Source organism: Sturnus vulgaris, chromosome 4 (genome assembly GCF_052056855.1).
Source record: "Sturnus vulgaris isolate bStuVul1 chromosome 4, bStuVul1.hap1, whole genome shotgun sequence".
NCBI classification, from domain to species: domain Eukaryota; kingdom Metazoa; phylum Chordata; class Aves; order Passeriformes; family Sturnidae; genus Sturnus; species Sturnus vulgaris.
Window position 1 is genome coordinate 36035312 of NC_142246.1, and position 22574 is coordinate 36057885.

Genomic DNA, 22574 nt, shown 5'->3' on the forward strand with positions numbered 1-22574 from the left:
TTACACCTTCACCAAAGTTGGCAAAAGGAGTAGATTTTACCCCATGACTCCAGTAGTAAAAGGGGTGGTGTGAAACATGTGCTGACCTACGCTCCTCCATCCAATTGTAGTTATTATATACTGCTCTTTGGCATGTTACATCCCAGGCTTCATGCCAGGAGTAAATTAGTTCAGTCCTGAACTTGCCTATCAGAAATTAAATAGTACAAGAGTGAAACATGCCTATAAAGGATTAGAGTAGCTGAGTGTTTTCTTTTGATCAGTCTTACAGATTTAAAAAGGCAGTCCAGTGGGTCTGGTAAACCCAGCAATACTCCCATCAAAAAGACGTCTCACTTGACCCTTTTTGCCATAACCGAACAGCAAGGAGGGAAAAACAGCTTTGAGCTTTTTGCTGTTCTTCGTGAAACTTAGACTTCCTCAACCATATGCCTAAGCTTCTAGTCTTTTTCCAGTCGGTATATTCCCATTCCCTCAGGCAGAATAGACCTGGGTTTATCAGTAATATTTTGCTTTATATTTATACGGAAGGTGTATATAAGAAATACGCAGAAATTAATACAAAGCATGCAGAAATCACTGACAAACATAACCATCATAATGCTAAAAGAGAGGGGGGAAAGGTTGAAGGAAAAGGCTGCATTTACACTAGCAGAGAAATCCAGGTTCCCGCGGGAAGCAAGCCCCGATGCTTAAGGCATTCACTCATGCCCTCTGCCGTCTGTCCCGGCGAATTCCAGCGCAGGCTGATTGCCTCTGCGGCAGGAAAGCCCTCGCTCACGGAGCTGTCTGTGCTGACTGAGATTCCCGCTTCTGGGCGCGTTTCCCCCGGGCAGGAGCTGCAGCCCGGTGTCCCTTGCCTTGCCCTGCCCTGCCCTGCCTTGACTTGCCCTGCCCTGCCCTTCCTTGACTTGCCCTGCCCTGCCCTTCCTTGCCTTTCCTTGCCCTTCCTTGCCTTTCCTTGCCCTTCCTTGCCCTGCTCTGCCCTTCCTTGCCTTTCCTTGCCCTGTCCTGCCCTTTCCTTGCCTTTCCTTGCCTTTCCTTGCCCTTCCTTGCCCTGCCCTGCCCTGCCCTTTCCTTGCCTTTCCCTGCCGAGTGCCCGCACCGCCAGCCCACGGGAGCGCTCCGGCACGGTCAGCCTGGGCTGGGCACTTCAACACCAGGTGGCACCAAATAACAACTTTCGACACTGGCCTGCTTCGGTTTGGTTTGGTTTGTTTCTTAGTGGTTTCTGTTTCTGTTTTGTTTTTTGTTTTGTGGTGGCTTTTTTGTTTGTTTGTTTGTTTGTTTGTGGGTCTTTTTGTAAATTGGTGAAAAGGTCCCACAGAAATGTGTGATAGTGTAAAAAACACACCAAAACAAAACAAAACAAAACAATCCAAAGAGACAAACAAACCCCTCCAACCAAGCAGGCAAACCTAAACCAAACTAAAAACCAAACAAACACAAAACCCTACCAAACCTCAGAATGAATCTGGGGTGAGTTCACCAAGAACAATGCCTTCCTCTAAATAGTGATAGGAAGAGATGGAGGGGCAGACAGGCACTCCCAGCTTTACCTGCCTGTGCAGACGCTCATTCCAGGACCTGACAGCAGTAACTATCTCAGCAGCTCACAACAAAAGCATATTCCACCTCACTAACTGCTAAAAAGTCACCAGATTTCTGAGTGGGCCTCTCCTTGCCACCACCATTTGATAATACTGCTCAATCAGATCTTAACATGCCAGCGAGACCAAGGCCAGTATTTTGGGGAAGGAAAAATTCTGCTTTTGGGGCATGTACAGTCAGTACATTCCGTGCACATGAGACATGCTGGACAGCCAGCAGACATGATTTAGACACGATTTGTACCCTGCACTTTGGTCATCTGGACAGCTCATTCTTTGCAAAAGCCAAAATGCAAACTTTACATGCTGGACACAAAAATGCACACAAAAAAGGGTGGTGCTTTCTCCCCTGCAGGATATTGCTCAGAAGACCAGTGGCACAGGAGGATGAACTGGCTGGCTTGCTTTTTCATAAAATCATAGAATAAGATGAGTTGGAAAGTTGGACATTGAGTACAACTCCTGGCCCTGGACAGGACAGCTCCAAGAGTCACACCATGTGCCTGAGAGCATTGTTCAAACACTTCTTGAGCTCTGTCAGGCTGGTGCTGAGCACATCCCTGGGGAGCTGTTCCAGTGCCCAGCCACCTTCTGGCTGAAGAACCTTGTCCTAATATCTAACCTAAACCTCCCCAACACAGCTTCATGCTGTTCCCTCAGGTCCTATTGATGGCCACCAGAAAGCAGATATTGCTGCCTGCCCCTCCATGTCTCCTCATGAGAAGTTTTAGACCCCTTTTTTCAATATTTTCATAATCAATTATAATTTTAGATGCACAGTAACTGTACCTGATATGAAGGCATTGCACCATGGTGTTTCACAGAAACATGAAACTATTGAAATGGACTTTTGGAAGCCATTTGTCTAGCTGAAAGAAGGGCTAACTTCAGCTAGACCAGGCAGTTGAATATTTTCTGCTATGCAGTTTTAGAAACCTCTCAGGTGAAAATCTCGAGGCATCTCTGCTTTTTTCAATTTATATAATGAATAAAGTTATTCTGGTTGGACTCTGTGTGTGTGTGCACAAAAAAAGCACACTCGAAGACAACCATGTCTGTTGAGAACCACAGTACTGCCGTAGGTGATTTTCCAAACTAATGGCAAGGAAAATTTGATTACACAAGGTTAATACAGTTATTTTAATTATTGTCTTTTACGGGTGCAGGTGTTCAATCTGATACCAATTATTTAATTTCATTTCCTTTGCAGGAGATGCAAAGGGGAGCTATCAGAATTTAAATATTCACATATTCCAAAGGACAGAGGCTGCTCATAAACTCATAAGCAGAGACTTAACCCTGAAGCTTTTCCAGGTTCTGATAGCAAAAGAAATTCAAGGTGCTGTTAGAGACTGTCCAACAGAAGAATTGTGGATATCCCAGCTGAGGGTTGCTCTCCCTCATGATGAAAACACAAGCTGTGGTCACCGGTGCTCACAGGATACACATCCCCATTGCCTCAGGGCAGAGCAACAGGGAGGGCTGTGCAGTGGGAGGCAGAACAAAATACACATTCTCTCTAAAAATATGGGTGTTCATACTATACAGACCCTGTATGGCCACTGTGCTATCAAACTAACCCTATGGACAGATTCACATTTATCTCAGCGTAAGTTCTCCAGGCAGTGGAAAGTTTGGGGTGTGATTAGCACTGTCAGAACAAGCAAAGAACCAGCACAAAGTCACACATGAGCCACCTGTCTGATCAGCGAAAAAGGTTGTGTTCAAGTCAGGCTTTAACTAATAAAAATAGTTTTAAAGGAGAATGAATTTTGATTGAAGTCAAACAGCCTGTTTTAAAATGTCAGCAAGGACAACCAGTTCTAGGTTTTAATACTTACCACTGCATTTTGAAGATGAAATTGTCCAAAGCTGATTATATAAACCTCATTCACTGCCTTCTCATGTAGCAATGAGGTACAATTCCTGGAATGTGCTTCCTGTGATGCCTCCTCTTTCATTTCTTCTTTACACTGCTGGGGTACAATTTAAATCACATGTATCAGAATCTCTACGAGGTAGGTGTTTTCAGACTATCAACTAGGCAGTGAATTTTAATTTTTTTTTTTAATCTTAATAAGTAATCAGGCAGGAGTCTTGAATTTTGTGTTCTTAAGAGGCAGAACTGGTATCCTTCCCAAATTCAGTAGCATTAGGTGTGTTCTCTCTCCCCACCACTGAAGAGACAAAGTGCCCTACTGCCTTGAAGCAGAGGTTCAGGAAGGATGGAAGGAATGATGCAATTCTGCAAACTTCAGGCTTAATACCTGCAGGTCAGGATTGCTGTTCAACTTTACTAAACACCAGCTTTACTAAATGATAACTTTTTCTCCTGTGGCTGTTGTATTTTTCTACAGTGGTCATTATTATCTAAAACAAATCACTATTTAGGTTATATTTTTACTTTTCACAGGGTGAAAAAGTTTAAAGAATCTATTTTCCTTACTAGCCCAATCTCCCAGTTTCCTACTCTTAAACTGTCTGGCTTACCAACAAACAAATTCTGCTCTTCCTCCATCCACACATAGTTCCATAAAGGACAAAATAACTAAACATTGCTTAAATGAGTAAAAGGTGGCCAGATTGGACACCAGCTGTACAATATGGAGAACTGGGGATCAGATTCCTCTGGTAAAATATCAAGAGCATATTCCTACAAAGCCAGAATGAAAAGTTCAAGCAAATCAAATAAAGAACTTTTCTCAGAGACTACTTGCATGAATGTGACAAGAACATGTTCTTGCGTATTATGTGAACTTAGATACTTTCAATGACACTGTGTTTGCCTCCTAGAATTGAAGAACTACTTTATATTCTACAGAATCCTGCTATAACTTTTCATTTTTCTTTGTAACCAAACTCAACTAACTTTCAAGACACAGATGCTTAATAACATATGCACAAAACTAGCCCTGAGAGTCCTGGAAACCCCTGTCACATTTAATCTGTAAGATCTCACATGATGGATACAGACTTTATATCTTCCTGAACTCTATAGTCTTTGTTTACCTTTAAATCTTGTGCAGGAACACCTTCTCCGTCATCAGGCAACTACATTACACTTCACACTTTATAGACTAATCTTTATTCACAACCTCTTTTTGTTAGAAATCTCATTTCTTTGGGAAAGCCATCAAGGAAGGAAGCTCCTCAGCATTCTGCTTTCCCTCCCATACACTTCTTTCAACATACTTTTAACTGATAACGGGGCAAACAGTTCTGGGGAGCTGGTTTGGGGGAGCATCATCTCCCTCATCCATTAGCAGAACCAAGCCTTGGGGTTTAAATTTAAGACGAATCCCAGCCACTGAGCAATCTGGTAACACTAACTCAGAATTACACAAGTTCAAGTGAGGAACAGCTTTGGCAAGAGGGGTTAAAAGAAAGTACAACTCAACCATTTTCACTTGAGTTGTGAATCCCAGAGAGACAGTCCCATTACAGCACAACAAAACCAATAGGAATATGTAGGAAACAGGGACTGGGTAACCTTTTGAACTGGTTAACCAGCTCTCTCTCTAACAAGCATGCCTCAAGAAATGTGAAGAATGCTCATGCTTGGGTTGTCACCCTATCGACAGGAAGGCTTCTCTGAATTTTTTTTTAACTATTAAAATAGAAACTATAAACCAAAAAGAGCCACAAATTGCTAATCATCTAGTGGGAAATCTGCTGCAAATGTATGTCATACAGGCAATTAAATTTTTATGCTAAGATATATACACAAAAGCCAGATGAAACTGTTTCTATAGTTTACTCCCATAGAGGTGTCTTGCAAATGTAATGATGAGATACTTTAAGGAGGAAGGCAATGTGCTCTTGGATGACCCTGCTTGGGCAGGAAAGTTGGATCAGATGAGCCACTGTGGTCCCTTTCACCCTTACCCATTCTGTAATCCTCTGCAAAAAGCCCTGATTAATTTGGTGGTGAACAGGGCTAGGGCAATATAGAGAAAATATTAATTTTATATAAACATTTGCATAAATACTCACATGCCAAATTATTATTTTATTTTCCATGTGTTAGGTATCTCTCAAGCTTAATGAGAGCCAGGGTCACTGGAGACAACAGTAAATTGCTTAATTGCTTTTGCTTTATGCAAAGTTGTCCTTTTTCGTGGGCAATGTACTGTCAAACCATGCTGAACTCTACTAGTTCTGTATTGAAGAGTTGAATAATGTTTACCTAACACTCTACTGTCAATCAGTACAATCAATATAACAAGCAAGAAGCTGTGCAAAGATTATAAAGTAATAATTCAGCTTTGGATATTCTGAACACGATGCATTTAAGTCTCTGTTGAAGCAGGGAGAGTCTGGAAAGTATTTTTGACAATACTTGGAATTAAATTCTCAGTCGTTCCAGCGAATTCCAAGGAAGACTGCATAAGAAGCAGCTGAGAACCTGTAGATACACATATATTATATACTGCATAAAAACTGTCTTGTAAAGATATATATTATTTTCAAACCTTGGAAAATAGAGAACTACTGTAAGATGATGTACAAATTTAAATGCAAAGTTAAAAGCTCTGCAAACTATTTACAGTGATAACAAGAAACATGCAACAGTGAAGTAGTCACCTAAGTACCTTCGAAGGAGCTACCAAGACTGTTGCTCATGGAAACCAAAATATATTCTTTATTGACTTGAGGAGCACCAAAAAAAGCATATAAAAACATCATTTTATGACTTGGTTTTTTTATTGAATTAGCATATATAAATATTGAAAAATAAAGTAGTATCAGAAGAGTAATACACTTAACCATAGTGACCAAGGGGAACAATGTAAAAAGTATTCATTGCAAGTTGTATAACCCAGTGAGAGAATAATTATCAGGCCTGTTCAGCTTCTGCTCAGAAATAAAGATTTATTAAATGAAATTCTTTTTGCCACAAATAACATTCTTAGTGGATTTTTCTGGATTATGATGACAGTAAACTACAACAGTAATTGGTCTCCTTTAGTAGTTAAAGCTGACTAAAAATCAGCTGCACTGACATATGTTACAAATAAGACTGTGTTATTTGTCTCTGTTAAGTGTCAAGTCTAATACCACTTTAAAAAAAGGTTTCAGCAGTGATTTGCAGTTTTGTTACCCAAAAATCTAGGCAACACTCTTTCTCAATGTCAGTTATGAATGCAATCTGTAGCTTGTACACATAAGACACTGAAGTTTTGTCTTGTTTTGAGTACAGAATAAAAGTTTGAATTTAAAAGTGATTTCAGTAAAATTCTTCTTCATTCATTACGTTAAAGAAACAGAGGCAGTATTTCACCTAGGGCCCACAGCATACTTAACCCAGCCCTTCCAGCAGCAAAGCACACTGTCTCACTTCTCATGGAGAATGCTGCAGACTGTGGAGATGTTATCTTCATTTCCATCCTCTGATAGAGCCGTGTCTGCCTGAGAGCCAAAGATCTATCTTTTTAAAATTCATTTCAAAGGGCAGCAGAATGCAGTGTCTGTCAGCAGCAGTAATATTTGGGTGAAACCTCCAAATTCCTTGTGTGGGGCTTCATTTGCGGTACATACACAGGTGTAATTAACAAGTCTCTACAGTCTTCATCTGAAGAGATATGAAATACCACAGATACCATTAGCTCTATTAATACCAGTGGATTTGCTGGCTTTTTTGTATTATCCTCAAAGCTGGTAGCATTTGCTACCGGTAGCTGTAGGATTCATAAAGACCAGAAAAAAACTAGCTGCAGTTCTGCTTGGGAGCTACAGCCCTTCACAGGTACAAAATCTTTGTAAATAAATTTGAAGTCTCCAAGGGACCATGTAATTGAAGATAAAGGTAATAATTCCTTGGATGAAAGAGGCCAGAGGGACAGCTTTGCAAAAATAAGGCAAATACTTAAGAACAGCAACTATTATTCTCTGCTAGTTATTAGACAAACAAATACTTTTCCTGTCAATAAACATCTAAAATTACCTCATTATTACCTACCAACAAATGAAGAGGTTCTGTTGAGATTCAAAGGTAAAAGACCTTACAACTTTTATACCCCAAAACTATTACTGGCAGGTAAAGCAGGTGGAAAAACTTCACTGTGAGATGAACTACGACTAAGTGCTAAGAATCATTCAGCTTCTATCACAGCATCTGCAGTTTTCAGAAAGCTTTTGGCAAAAATCCCTTATCAGGGGCTCCTAAGGAAACTAAATTTTCTATTCATATCTAATATTCAGAAACAAGTGGTGGCATACACAATCACTTGCCACACCACAGGGAAGTTGCTGTTCTTCCAGGGCACCTGGGCTGCGACCTGACAAAAAGCAATAGGGACAGATAGGGAGTCTGCAAACAAAAGATTTGCTTTGGAAAACCACAGTTACACAAGCTCACTCAATATGGTGCACTTGGTACAGGTGATTACAGTTCAGAGCCTATGCTGCACTGCTAGCTGATTTTCATTTGAGTGAAGAGCTGAAATCACAGAGTAGATGAGGTTGAAAGAGACCTCTGGAGACCAAGCAGTCCAACTCTCCTGCAAGCAGGGTCAGCTTCAGCAGTTTGGACTAGCCTGTATTCAGCTGGGGTATTATATCTCTAAGGAGATCTCCATAGCCTCTGTGGTCACTGTTTTGCCTCCCTCACAGATTCTTTAGAACTTGTGAAGAAAAAAAGTTCTTTATATTTTGAAGTGGAATCTCCTGTATTTTAGCCAGTGTCCATCACCTTTTGTCCTGTCACTGGGCACCACTAAGAAAAGTCTGGCTCCTTCTTTTTTGCCCAACCCACACCAGGGATTTTAAGCTAGAGAGATACATACAAGATCTCTCCTTGGCTTCCTTTCTCCAGGCTGAAGACTCCCAGCTCTTCCAGACTCTTTGTACAATAGATGCTCCAGTAAATAGATACTCCAGTCCAATCATCTTTGTGGTGCTTCACTGGTTTCACTCCAGTTCATCCACACTCCTTTCACACTAGGTCACTCAGATGTGGACCCAGCATTCCATGTGTGCCTGACCAGTGAAGAGAAGGATCACCACTCCAATATGCTGACAACATTCCTCTTCATGCATGTCAGGATACTGCTGGCTCACCCAGGACCCTCACATGCTACTCTCCAAAGCTGTGCTCCAACCACAGCCTAGTGCATGGGGTCATTCTTCCTCACATACAGGACTTCGTGTCTGCTTTTGTTGAACATCATGGTGTACCTGCCTATTTCTCCAGGCCCTTTAAGTGGCAGCTGTCTTATTCCTTTTTAAAGCTGTCCTCCTTAGGTTGGCCAACCTGGGCAAAGATGCTTTTGCCTCACAGAGTCATCCCAAATCATTAAAGAATCAGAGCAGGCATGGATTTCTAGATATCAGACAAACAATATCTGTGATGACTGGGAATAGTTTCTCAATTTAAATAATTTTTTGATAATACTAGAAAATTTAGATTCATTTTCCAGCTTGAGACACCAAACTTTATATAAACACACTTAAAACATTGACTCATTTGGCCTGTCTGGAACTGATAGTTCATAACATCAGCAGGTTCTGACTATGCTGCCTCCCCTCTGCCTTCAGAGAAAAACCAGCAACAGCCTGAGCATGCCAACAGGCCATTGATCAGAGGAAATACACTGAAAGATGCCTTTGATTAACCCAGTACTTTGGGTTGCCTCTTTTAACCAAGCACAAATTGCAACCTGCAGAAAAAGTGAAAACTGACAGTAAAACTAATGAGCCAAAAATCAGAGAGAGAGGAAACAAAGGGGTTCTGCAGAAAACAGCAGTTGGAAGTAAAGCAGTGCCCAAAAACAAAGGCAAGAAATAGAAGAAATGTTGGATGAACAAGAATTACTGTACAGAACAAACAATGAACAGTGTTCCAGAAAACTCAGATTTATCCCCCAGGCTAATGCTAGTACAAGGTATAAAGCAAATTATCAGATGCAAGAATTGCAAAGGCAATTGTAGAGTATTTAACAGCACATTTTCTTGAAAAAAAAAAAAAGAAAAATCAAGAGAACAAATGAAAAAATTAAAATTACACAAAATAAAAGCACAAACACTATTTCTAAATAATTTTTATGACTGATATAATAAAATTTGAGTGATGAAAAATGTGACACAAGGGGTGTAACACGAGATATATTTGTTTTACATTTTTGTATATTTGCAAAATTAACACATAAGACTTTCATCTTTCCTAAAAGCCCATTGTGGTGATGACTGAAACCAAGGTCCCCTACCCACCGTGGTCCTGTAACAAACAATGACAGCAGTTAATATCTTAGCTCTGCTGGTACTGTCATTATGTCTCCAAGGTCTTTATGCATCCCTACAATACTTACATTCCTTTATAATCCTCAAGTACAGTTTTAGACTGCATCATCTGCCAAAATCAGGTTCTGAGGCTCCTTACAGATCTCCTCATATGTGCTCTACGTATGAATGAGCCAGTTAACTCAAAGGTAAAGTGGTATCTTTTAAAGAGATTTATTGTGAGTGGAGATGCATTGCTATTTCTCACTGTCAGCTTGCAAAGAGCTTAGTGTTGGTATCAAGGATACAAATAAGCTGCAAAGTGGTTTTCGTTGACAGCAAACAGCTAAACCTCTGTGGCTCATGTTAAAAATGCAAAGCACATTTTAGAGTGCACTGGGTACTTAAAAAAAAAAGAAAAAAAAGAAAAAAAATTTTCCCAGGATACGTTACACAAATTTAGACTAGAATAATGCTATATGTCAGAGGCAGTCATGCTTTTGCAGCTGAATTTTAATGCTGCCTTTTCTTTCTTCCATCTCACCCTACCAGGGGCCATTCTTCTTTGAAAACTACTTCTCTCTTACAGATTGCTGCTGCTACCTTGTCACACCCCCTCCTGCCTCCATCTGCCACTGCCTCCTCATGGGCCATCACTTCTCACTGACTTCAGCCTGGGGAAGAGGAAAAAAGGCCCCAGAGGAGCTCTACTTTGCATCTTACCTCTAATAATGCCATACCTCTTCAGACAGAAACGGGGATATGTGCACATCTAAAAGAGTGTCCCTAAATAAAACGAGTCAAACACAGTTCAGGATTAGTCTCTCTACACAGATAAAGGAGAGTGAAAAAGCAAGATTTCCTTATGGTTCTCCTGTAGATCCCAGATGCCATGGTAGGGAACAAAAAGGCTCCTGCAATTTTCAATAGCCCTCTGTCACAGCTGGCACCCCGCCAGCCTGTGCCAGACACCGGCTGCTGAGCCCACTGGGGATGTGGTGCTGGAGCAGAAAGGCCCAAGGAAACTGAAAATGAAGAAAGGGCCATCAGGGCTGGAGACAATGAGCGAGATAGAGCCAGTGGAGAAACAGATTCAGGCCTGTGGGTCAGGGGCAAAGTGGAGAAAGGGAAAAGAAGGCAAGATCTGGAAGTACTGCTATGCACTTTGCTTTCTCCCAGTGCAGGCTCGTCAGTGCTTCAGTGTGTTTCCCATACTTCACTTTTAACTCCTTAAAGGGTTGTTCTACAGCTCTCTTAGCGACTTCCTTTTGGGATGCATTTCACTGATGAAATTCCTCAAAACTTTTGCTTCTTCCAAATCCCACTTTGCTTCTCCGTAGCAGCATCACAAGGGAGGAAACTTCATCTTGTTCCTGAAAGTTTTCAGTGACTGAAAACATCGTGCATGGAACTCTGGAGGAGAGCAAAAATATTCACCAGCCAAACACCAACTTTGTCAGAACTGTATTTTCTCAAAATGCAGCAAGAAATCTCCTGAAGAAAACTATCCTTCACATACTTCACTTTATATACAAAACTATCTGGACTGCTGTCCAGACAGGGCTCTGAAAATGTATTGTGAAAACACATATGTTCCCTGGAAACACAAGAAAACTTAAACAGAAAGCAAAGGAATAATCGTAATACACTTTTATTTAACCTTCTGATAAAAACTTCAAATTATTCAGACCAAAATTTATTTTCAAGTAACTAAAAAGGCATTCAAATCCAGAGCTTCAGCACCCTATGCTCTCGCTCCCTTCTCTGAGTTTTATCCCGCTTATTATATATAGCCAGTCCCCTGCTGCTCCGCACCAGGCTCACAGGGAGAACGCTGCCCTGGAACACCGCGTACTCCCAGAGGCATTACGATAATCTCATTTAAGGCACGGAACGCTGTGGCCATGCTCTGCACCAGAAAAGAATTTCTGTAGCAAGGCAGAGGGAGCAGCAGGCATTTTGTCACCCTGAAAAGGCAAAGCTGTCCTGCTCTGACAGCCGCTGCCTGCAGCTATCCCCTCCCTCCCCTTTTAAGTTGTGTGCGTGTAACCACATCGGCAAGAAATGTCCTTCCTCACGTTTCTAACCAAAATTAGAGGCAGAAGTACAGCCATGCATCCTGTTCTCCCCATCGCAGCTGCCCACCGCCAGCACACAGAGGGGAGCACCCAGCATGGGTAGGCAGGCTCCGTTTCCAAAGGTTTGCTCCTAAATAACTGTGCCATTTACCCCCTCTCTTTGCTGAGGCGGCACAACATGGGATATGCGCTTCTTACAGAGGCCTCAGCTCGCTTCTGGCATACAATAAATCAAACTGAACAAGCACCAAGACAGCAAATTGTAAACTGAGCCAGCTGAGCAGGAGCACCTTTTTGTACTCCTAACAAACCTCTGTACTGGAAGCAGCCCAACAGACAGAGAAAACAAAACTCTTACAACATCAGAATCAAAACGCACACGAGAAAAATATCAGAATTACGGCTCAGCAATCATCCTTCTCTATTTCCATCGCAAAATAGCTCCAGAACGACTACAGTAGAACAAGAGTCCAATTGCAACAGAAATACGAGGACACATACTTCACCCTCAAGACTATTTTCTCATTAATACATGATATTTCAATTCCATTAAAGATCTTTGTTTTGTGTTTTTATGGTACCAGATCGTTTGATTAATCTGGGATTGGTCTAAAATAAGTTCCTCTGAAATACTGTTTAGTGTAATGCTTTACCTCTTGATTAAACACTGTTCAGTAAAGAACTTGATGCTTGGCATTGTTGAGCATATGGTTAAAATAATTAAGGGTTTTTAAAATTATGTCAGTTTCAGAAAACTTGAAAGGATCCTAAAGTCAAAAATTAAAGTACCGCATGAGATAGTTGACTAGGCCTGCTCTTGTCCACCAAATGCAAAATCAGGCACCTGTTTAGAAACCATGTTTTTTTGGCTGTGCAACCCCAGAAAGCTGCTCCTTCCCATTCCCCCCAGCCTGCTCACACTCCACAAGCAAGACACAGTTATTCCACAGGATCTTTCCTCTTCTCTTTTTCTGGACGTTATGCTTTGCTCTTTGAGGAGACACCTTTGCATCAGATCCGGGATGAACTAATTGTTTCCTGCTGGAAGGGATTTGTTAAATTTTTGCCCCAAGAACAGGCTGGCAGTGAGAGCAAGAGGAGGCTCCTGAAGCCCATCCTCTGCCCCACTGCTGGAGAGCAGTGCTCGTCACTCACAGGCAGAAGTCAGGACAAAGGGCTGCTTGTACAGCATCTCCCATCAGCCCTCCCTCCCTCCCTCCCTCCTCCTGTCATCCCCACCAGCTCCAGCTCTCTCTGGGTACATCTAAAAAGATACAGCTGCCAAGAAAGTGGAAGAGAGTGAACCAGAAGATAAAGGTACGTTCTGCTCCTGAAATTATTCCTTGTCTACTTGTTCCTTCTAGTTACAGGGTACAGAATTAGAAATACATATGGGAACATGCAGAAGAAGATTTGGGAGAAGCTGTTATATTGCAGGCAAGAGGTACCATTCAAGACAGTTGCATGGCTGGGATCCAGATAAAAATAATTCTTTTATTATCTTGCTTTTCTTCAAAGTTGGATACTACATATAAACATCTGAAGTCACTAAATATAGTATATTGCCTTCCAGTGTTCAATAAATTATGGAGAGAGGTGTCTTCACAATGAATTGCTGTCTTAAAGAAAACAAAATGGGGTTTAATGAGAACTCAGTTTCTGGAAAGAATCATGGTATTGATGACAATTACAAAGCAGTAATTCACTGAATTTGTCCTCAGTGGAATAGCTGCTGTCCTTACAGTGTTCAAGGAAAATAGATTTAAGAAATTTTTTTTAATGGAAAAAATCTTCATAATATTATCAGTTATGCAGTTCTTGTGTAATGATTTTTTTAGTAATGCACTAATAAACCTAACTATCAAGCACAAACACACCTAAATACTAAATCTCAGCATTTTATTTTGAATAAGTGAAATAATTTTAATATATATTTGCTTTTTTTAAGTGCAACTTGCTAACCTGGCACATGCCACTGGGCAGACTGGAAAAGAACATACACCAAAAGTGTACCAATTAATGTATTTCTTGTTTCCAACATTAGGCATCTAGAAATACAGCCTACTTAAGGGGGAAAGAAGGGTATATTTAACGAAGGATTGATATTTTAAATGGTTTATAGACCAACCTACAAATATTTCTATTTTCCCAACCATGCAGGATCTCAAGAAATGCCAAGATACACATTTGGTGCCATTTTTCAGTTTTCTCTATTTCTAACACCTGAGCTCCTACTGATACCATGTGACCCTTAAAGGACATCACTTCTCATGAGCTATTACCCTGTTGTTCTTGGACAAGGAGGCTGAGACTTGGGGTTTTCTCTTCAGTCTGACTACCTCTGCATCTAGTGGATCCAAAGACTAGATGGTGCCAAAGTGCCTGGCAAGATAATTCAGATACTCTCAGCTGAACAAGCAGAGAGAGACAGCACTAATTCCTGACTCATCACACATATTCCCAAACTAACCATTTTCCTTTAGGAAAAGCTCCAAACTATTTCAAAGCACTTGTATTCCCCAGGTGCATTTGGTCTTAAACCTTACTTACACCACATCAAAATAATTAACTGAAAAGAACTGACACAAATGCAAGGAGCTCATTTTCAGTATTTTTAGATGGCTTTACTCCTGCTAGAATTTGAAATGATAAAATCTTGATAGAGCAAGCAAGGCTTAGCATGGCTGGCATTGCTATCTTTTCAGAAGGTTTTATAAAATAAGGAAATGTAAGAGGATGCTTGCTGGCAATGAATGAGTCTTTGAGCCACATTAGTGATTGGATTTGTTCATCGTATTTTCCTGATTTTTCTTTGTGAAAAAAGCCTATGTTCTGTGCAAAAGCAGACAATGCCTTTGACACTCATTTTGAAATAAACATGCATACACTAGCTCTGTTCTTTACCTAGGCAATCAGTGACACTGCAACATCTGTTCAACCACACTCAGGATAAGAAATTGCAGCAGCTTGTCAGACAGAGATGCTGCATCTGAAAGGTCTGCTGAGTTTACCCGCATCGATCCTGTGCAGGGAGCTGATGAAACACTTCAGCTCCTTGGCAATCCCACATTTGCAAATGGGGACTGTTCTCTCTCCCCCAGGAAAGAAATACCTGTTTGAAGAATGGTCTTTCGATAAAACGTTTCTGCTTGGCTTTGATCTGCAAAAAAAAATCCCAGAGGAAATATTTAGGCAGAAACGAAATTATAATATTTTTTTCTGAATAATAATAATGTTTATCATTGGTAAGATGCATAGCTGGTCAGAGGAGATGTCTATCCATAGCTCTCCAGCATGTTGACTTTGCTAATACTGATTTTGGCACCCACCCATAGAAACCCTCCTGATGACATATCACAGCAATATCCTATTATTTTTCAAGGCAAGTAGTGAATTACAGAATCACCTTAAAAACTGTAGGCCATTATTTTTGAACCCAGTAATTTGACAGTGTATAGAGAATGTGCCTATTTTCGAGATGAATTTGCCTATTTTTCAGAAAGTGAATTCCTACAAATTTTGAGGAGATAGGTAGCTGGCAACAGATTCAAATGAGCATTTCAGTTGAACTCCAGGTAGGGAAGGATCACCTGGATTATTAAAATTTTTTTTAAAAGTTCACAAGAGCAAGGTATCATGAATGCCTCATTCTCAGTAGAAGAACACAGAATAATCCAATCACAGGAAACAAAGGCATAAACCCCCTCCTTCCTAATTTTCTATTTCATGGAAATTTTCTTCTATTAAAGACTTAAATAATTAAGTTCAACCATTTCAACAGAAGATTAAATTGTAATCCCTGACACTGGCATTTATCTAGGTATAGTATAAATAAATTTTTTCTCTTTAAGCATTAGACTTCTCTGAGCAGAACCCTCATAACTAAAGTGTTTATACTCCTACAAAATAAAACCATAAATATAATAACACAGATTCTTCACTCAAGTCTAAAATACACCAGGCAAGGTTAGAACAATGTTTACTTTATTTGAGTAGTAGTTTTGAGGTCGAAGACTAATAAAGACAATATGTTATTCAATACTGCACTCTGAGGTAATTAAAAATAGATCCCCAAGGCTCCATTACTAGTAGTTTATAGGAGTCTTCTACTCAAAAGTTCCCATACAAGTTCATGGAAACAAAAGTGAATTATTCAATGAATTTTTCTTCTACAACAGAAGCCAAAAAAAAACCACAGAAGAGATTATTCTCACTTTACTCATGCTCTTTAATATATTGGCCACTTTTTAATATTTTATTTGTCTAGTGATATTAAAAAACCCCCAAGTATAAATATAAAAATAAATAACCAAAAATCTTTGAGGTGCTGTGTTTTATCCCTAATATGAATCTAAATTTCCAGATTTTCTTACGTGGCATTTTATTAATGGGTTGAAGAAATGGAAGATAGCTGTGGTGGCAAGAAAACTAACTGATAAAAATGACTAAAAAATACAGTAAATTTATATATTTAAAAGTTTACTGTTCGTTTTTCAAGGGTGATCTCAAGAATTTTACAAAGTAACCCATATTATAGTCACATCTACAGCTGGCATAGCTCATTTTTTCCTTATCTAGATAATAAGTCTACCATCTTAACATCATCTTTGATAGGCTTTGATTAGACATTGCCTTACACCTTGTTTTTTTTGGGTTAGCCCATTCTAATCTTCAGCCCCACAAGGAAGATCAGGGCTGGCCCATAACATCGTGTCAGGGCATCAATTCCAAAGTGCCAGCAAGATGAGGGACAGCAAAGTCTTCCTTAAGTCTTACACAAGCAAAATAATGAGCACACAGGGAGAGTGCTGGGCAGAGCTGGTCATTCTCTAGGTTCATTTTCAGAGCAGAATTCCTATTTAAATTCAGTTAAGATAACAAATCCATTTTGTTTGAACACGAGGAAAAGTAAAAAATCCACTCTCCATACCAATAAAAGCTCAGTTCAAACGTTGTTCAAAAACCTAATTTAAAAGTGAATGCAAGTTCAAGGATCCAAAGCTTTGTGGCAAGGTCAGACTGTGCAGATCAGCACAGACTATCAGAGCTCAGGTTAAACACAACGATCGAAAGCCTAGCGGCCAGCAGGAGAGTTTTGCAAGGAATAATTTATCCCACCTTTTAAAAAACCAGTTAAACCATGAGAATGTTCAGTAGAATGACTCAACTAGTAGTCTGCAGTACTAAACAAATCAAATAAAAAAGATTCTCCATAACGCTGTATCATACCAGAGCCCAGGACAGCAGCAGCTGGCAGCACTGCAGACAGCTTTGGCTTCCTTGGCTGCTTAATGCCCCAGTTTCTCACACAGCCCATGACACAGGATTCAATCAGCAAGCAGTTTTCCCACAACTTTGATGGGGAAGGATACTATTTATTTTACATGACTCTTGTTTTGACAGGCAGAGTGGCCAGGAAGGCAAGGACACACACCCAGACATTTCCCCCTGGTTTGGTAGCAATCGATACAATCACTTATACCAACAAGAAAATGTGGCCGGCTCAAAGCAATTTTCTCAAGGTGAGAGGCCACAGAAACAACAAAATTGCCAGCATCAGAAGCCTCAATTCCCAATGAAAGGATTCCCAAGGTTGTACAGAAGGTAATGAATATCAATTCTGCTGCAATATTATTTACCTCCTAGGAGAGAAAAATCTCCAGCACTCAGGCTCAGATGACCAAAACTTCACAGGAAAGAAAAATGCGAGGTAGAAAGCAGAGGAGGGGCAGAGGTCTGTTCAGCAGCAACACCTGTGTCACACACCCCGTTTCTCTTTAGTACCCTGCTGTGGGAAACTTGGCAGAAATGAAGACGGTCCCGGTGCTGCTGCTGCTGCTGAGCGCCCTCCTGGGTACCCCCGCCGTGCCTTCCCAGCGCCCTGCTTGCTACAAGAGGGCCCTGAAGGACCACAGCTGTCACAGCATCCCCGAAAGCACAGAGAACCTCCGACATGTCGACGATGGCCTGCAAGATCACTTTTGGGAAGGGAAGGGCTGTGAGGTGATCTGTTACTGCAACTTGAATGAATTGCTCTGCTGCCCAAAGTAAGATCACGCTTACTTCATGTAAACTTGTTTACTTCTTCACAACTGCCCACTGTTATTTCCATCATTTTACAGTTTCCACATGCGGAATAAGCTATCATTTTAAAGAAATTCATCGTTTCAGATGGCTTGAAATTAGGTCAAGATACAGCCAATTTTCTGTTACTGTCAGTTTTGTGTATATATTTATTTTTCAGGGGCTCACCTAGGACTTGCTTAGCATATTTTGTAAACCTCCCTGTCCTATTAACAGGGACTTCAGCATTTGAATCACCCAAGTTTAGACTCCTCTGTTTGATCCAAACTAAGAATAAGTACATCAAACCCTTATTCACAGCATTTTGCAATGAAGATGTTTTCAGGACCACCAAAAAACCCTATTTGATTTCCGTTCCATGGAAGAGAACTGTATTGCTATTCTGAAGTGCATGCACATAATGTCAGTTGAACAGGAAATTCTGTAAAAATAACTGTTAAAAGCAGAAAAGCAAAGGAGGGGCACAGGGGTTAACACATACTTGGATAAGGCAAAGCGAAGATTGAGCACAAGAACATCAACACCTCCCTGGCTTGCTCGCACTGCTGACAAAGTTGAACAGTGAAGTTCTCACTGAACATGGGGTTTTCGTTGTTGTTACATAGAAAGAATATAACTGAGTTAAATAAACACCATCAGCCCATACTGGTTTTAGGTAATAAAATGTATTAAGAGGTATTATTTCATTCAGCTTTTCAGCAACATCTTTTCTTCAGTAAATTTGGATTAGAAATATCAACAATTCAAAACTTATTAATACTTCAGAGGCACCAAAATGTGATGGCATTATATAGGCAAACAAAAATGATTTTTTATATGTGCTCCTCTTAACACTCTCATTTCTCAAGTCCCCTAAAATCCAATTAAGGCAACTTTTCAGCACTTCTGTACAAGACTCAAGTTGAACCAAGTGCGAAAGACTTGTAAAGCTAAAAATCTCACATTCAAGCTGAGAGCAGAGTTTAAGTAAGATTTTCATCTTTCATTTTCCCTAAAACCAGATATGGTGTCCTCACCCTGAAGCACACTTTGGGTCTCTAGCTTCAACCTTTGAGCAGCATAGTAAAACCTCTTCCCCTGATACAAATACAGAAAATATTCCTTCCACCATCCTGTGGTACACAAGACCTGCTTTGCATCTGTGCTCTCAGGACAAACTGTACTAAAACAGTATGTGTGCACATGCCAAAGTCCTTTATTTTGATAATATAATCTCTTTGGTAAGTTTATTTTCTCAAAGTTAAAATACGAGGGTGGAGTTCTGCAACCTGGTCAGTCAATGGAAGTTTTGTCATTGCTCTCACAGCAGGCCAGCAGAGGTAGAAACTCAGTTATCTTCATCCAGACCTGCAGATGCATTTGCATTGCTGGAAGGGCATTCCACAAACACAGTAACCCCACATATATCATGATACACGCTAAAAAATATCCACAGTGGGAAATGAATGTCATGTTAAAGCTCTAATAAACCAATGATCTAATTGCTTAAATATGTAATCCTATTTTTCAGGGATATTTTCTTTGGACCAAAGATATCGTTTGTGATCCCCTGCAACAGTCAATGATTCAAGTCTGCAAGTGAAGAGAACAGACATCATTCTACGATCATGTAATAATGTTTTCAAGGGGAAAAACAAAACTACCACCAACAAAAACAACTTCCTTTCTAACAACAAGTCACTGCCTCACTTTACACTGTAGAAAGAATTTCCTTTCTATACCTTTATGGAATATCAAATATGTAAGAAGTTTTCTTTTCAAATCTGGTAGCTAATTGCCATAAAGCCATTTCTATGGTTTAACAGACTGTAAAAGCTCCTAATGTATCCTAATATGCATCCCCCAGCAAAAAGCATACCTCTTCTCACTCAGCACAATATCCTTAGCTAGTTTGGACAAAGAAACTTCAAGCCTGAGCCTTCATGTTAGGAACACAACTCTCAGAGCAATTTGTGGCAGTGCAGCTTCCTATTCCATTATTGCCATCACACTTTTAATGCCATTTTAAGCTGAAGCCACTCAGTCCCTGGCACTTCTGAAGAGAGGCTCCCATGTTCATGTTTAGGCATTTTAAAATGCCTGCACATACAAAAGGCATGCATTTCCATATTTGAAAGTATTTCACTAGAGTAAAAATAATATTAAAAATTGACACTAACAGTACTAAAGCACACTTATGTCTAACTAGTCACCTGCCTTGACCATGCAATCTCTAAACCCTTAAATTGCTTAATCTTAGCATTCAACATCTAAAAATATTAGAACAACAGATTTTTAAATCAAGCTCTATTTGAAATACAGTACCCCAAAATTAAGTTAAGATACTGGGGTTTTTTTTAGGCTAGCCCTGTAAGGCAATAGCTACAGAAAACACAAAGATAATCATCTTAATATTTAAGAGGTATTGTGATCTATGAGATAGATACAGACACAAATTTTTGACCATTTTCCTGTTATATGGCAATCTGTATTGGCAGGTATTGAGAAGTGACCACATAATTTTAAGCAGTCACCTGAATAAGCCACACTTACAGGCAGCAAGCCTGACTTGCTACCTTATACATATAAACTCTCTAGCTATCAAGTCAGTCACATGGAGTGTGCAGTACTGAAGGAGCTGTGCAGTCTTCTCTCCTCAAAAAAATGCACTGTTCACCTAATAATCTTACACATTGGTCCAAACTGCTACCACCAGTTTGCCATGCCTACTTCATGTGTCAGTATGAAATATCACCAAGACTGTTTTTCCTCTTGTTAGTAAACTGGCTGGACACTGGGTGAGGGGGTAATTATACACAGCCAATAATAAATGTTTCAAGTAAATCTGTGTGCACTATTTTTGCCCTACTGATTGTTAAACAGCTTATGTCACCAGGCTTTTTTTTGTTTGTGGAATTATTCAAGCAGATTGATTTGGGCTTCCTACCAAAAAAATCAATTGATAGTAAAATAAACTCCATAAATCTGGCAACCCAGTGAAAATATCCAAAGTCAGCGCTCTGTAAATAGAACTTATGGTATGTGCTCTTGTGTAAAGTCCTCTACAAGCTTCTAGGGTATGTTAACTTCTGGTGTTTGTGCCATCCAATTTCTACAAGAATCATGTTGCATATGCGTGGCATTCACAGCTTTGCCAAGCACCCATAGCAAAAAAAAATTAAGGCAGATACAAAGCTGGGTACTAAAGTTGGTGGCTTTCAGTTACCTTTCTTCCATGGCTCCTGGAAAATCCACAATCCACTGGAGCAAAACTTTGCTGCTTTCCACATGCAGCAAGATAGGGTCACTTAAGCTACTATTTTAAGACTGACTTTCCAAAGAAACTTGCTTTTGTTTCTTTCCCCACTCTCCTTCCCTCACACAGCTCCTTCTACAGGTCCTGCCAGGCCTAGGTGAGAACATTCAACCCTGTCATGCACTCAGAAAAACTCTTTATCCTTTGGATGTCCTATCCATTACCAGGTTCCCTGACTTTTTATGCAACTCACACATTGAAGGTAAGAAGCTTGAATGTGTGCAAAGGACATTTAGTAAACAAATTGACAGTCCCTGTAGTGAATTGGGCATGAAGAGGCACCTTCAAAGGAGCACCAATTTTAGCTGTCACTAGCTAGATATCACTGCCTTGAACTTAGGCCAGCACTGCAGAACTGTATTGTGGAAATACATAAAGCAGTACAAGTGAAAGAAATCATGCCACTGAGAGATACTGGGAAGGCAGCCAGTTTGAGGTTAGGGTTTATCATCATTCAGTTCTATGCAAGCATAACAGGTCAAAAAAAAGCAAAGTGAAGCATCTTAGTTGTAGTGATGCCAGTAGAGTAGTAATTTTCAGAAAAACTCAAAAGATTAGCATCAAGCAGATTAGATCATGGACATACTGCTTTCTCATTTTTCCCAAATTAAGAAAAAGCTTATCAACATCTGATAAGATTAGGAGCGGCAATGAATGCTAACTGAACAAGCTGAAGCCATGACCTCCAGCTTTAAGATGAAAACTATTTTCCCTCAGCTTTTTATTCATCCTATGTGCACAGCTTTAAGCAGAAAGAAATCATATTCCATACACCACACATTTAGACTGGCACAATAGTTGACAAAACAAAAAGTCATTCATAATACCATCTTCAACATCCGAATTTTCCAAGACAATCAATTAAAAGCCTAAGTATTGTTGCATATTCTTTTCCTTAAGTTACCATAAGTTTTGGGTTTATTGAGAGGCAGTTTTCTTTTAAACAGGCCTGAGCTAATCCATGCAATGAAAAAGAAACAGTGTGCCTGTTAGAAGAGCCTGCATTGACCCCACACAGGCTCGACTCTCATTCTCCAGTTAAGTTCTTAGCAGCAGTCCATGCAGACAAATGGAGAAGTCAGCAGGTAAAGGATTGCTAACCGAGTCAAAGGACTTCTCAGCACAGTAAGCTGCAGCAGTCTCTTCATCTGTACTTACAGCTTTGAAATTCAAGAGCTGCATTATTTTCCATTTTAATATAGGAGCGGGAAGGCCTCAGTGCTTGGAAGCACGCATCTCAGCAATGACAAAATGAATAAACAAATCAGAAAATCCTCCAATTCTTGTTTC

General features: G+C 40.1%; 1 protein-coding gene and 1 long non-coding RNA gene across 6 annotated transcripts in view; one reads left to right on the forward strand and one right to left on the reverse strand.

Annotated features, from left to right (window-relative positions):
- Nucleotides 1-13107, reverse strand: part of LOC106857720 (uncharacterized) — a 38957-nt gene extending 25850 nt beyond the window's left edge. For all 5 annotated transcript variants that reach the window (XR_015803156.1, XR_015803154.1, XR_015803153.1 and 2 more), the window contains exon 1: nucleotides 3452-13107. This is a non-coding gene — a long non-coding RNA (uncharacterized LOC106857720). The remainder of the gene's footprint in view (nucleotides 1-3451) is intronic.
- An 11-nt stretch (nucleotides 13108-13118) lies between these two features.
- Nucleotides 13119-20812, forward strand: SCRG1 (stimulator of chondrogenesis 1). Its single transcript, XM_014883992.2, has 3 exons — nucleotides 13119-13222; nucleotides 17687-17952; nucleotides 19500-20812. The coding sequence occupies exons 2-3, from the start codon at nucleotides 17714-17716 to the stop codon at nucleotides 19552-19554; spliced, it is 294 nt and encodes a 97-aa protein (XP_014739478.1). The 5' UTR covers nucleotides 13119-13222; nucleotides 17687-17713; the 3' UTR covers nucleotides 19555-20812.
- The last annotated feature ends 1762 nt before the right edge of the window (nucleotides 20813-22574 follow it).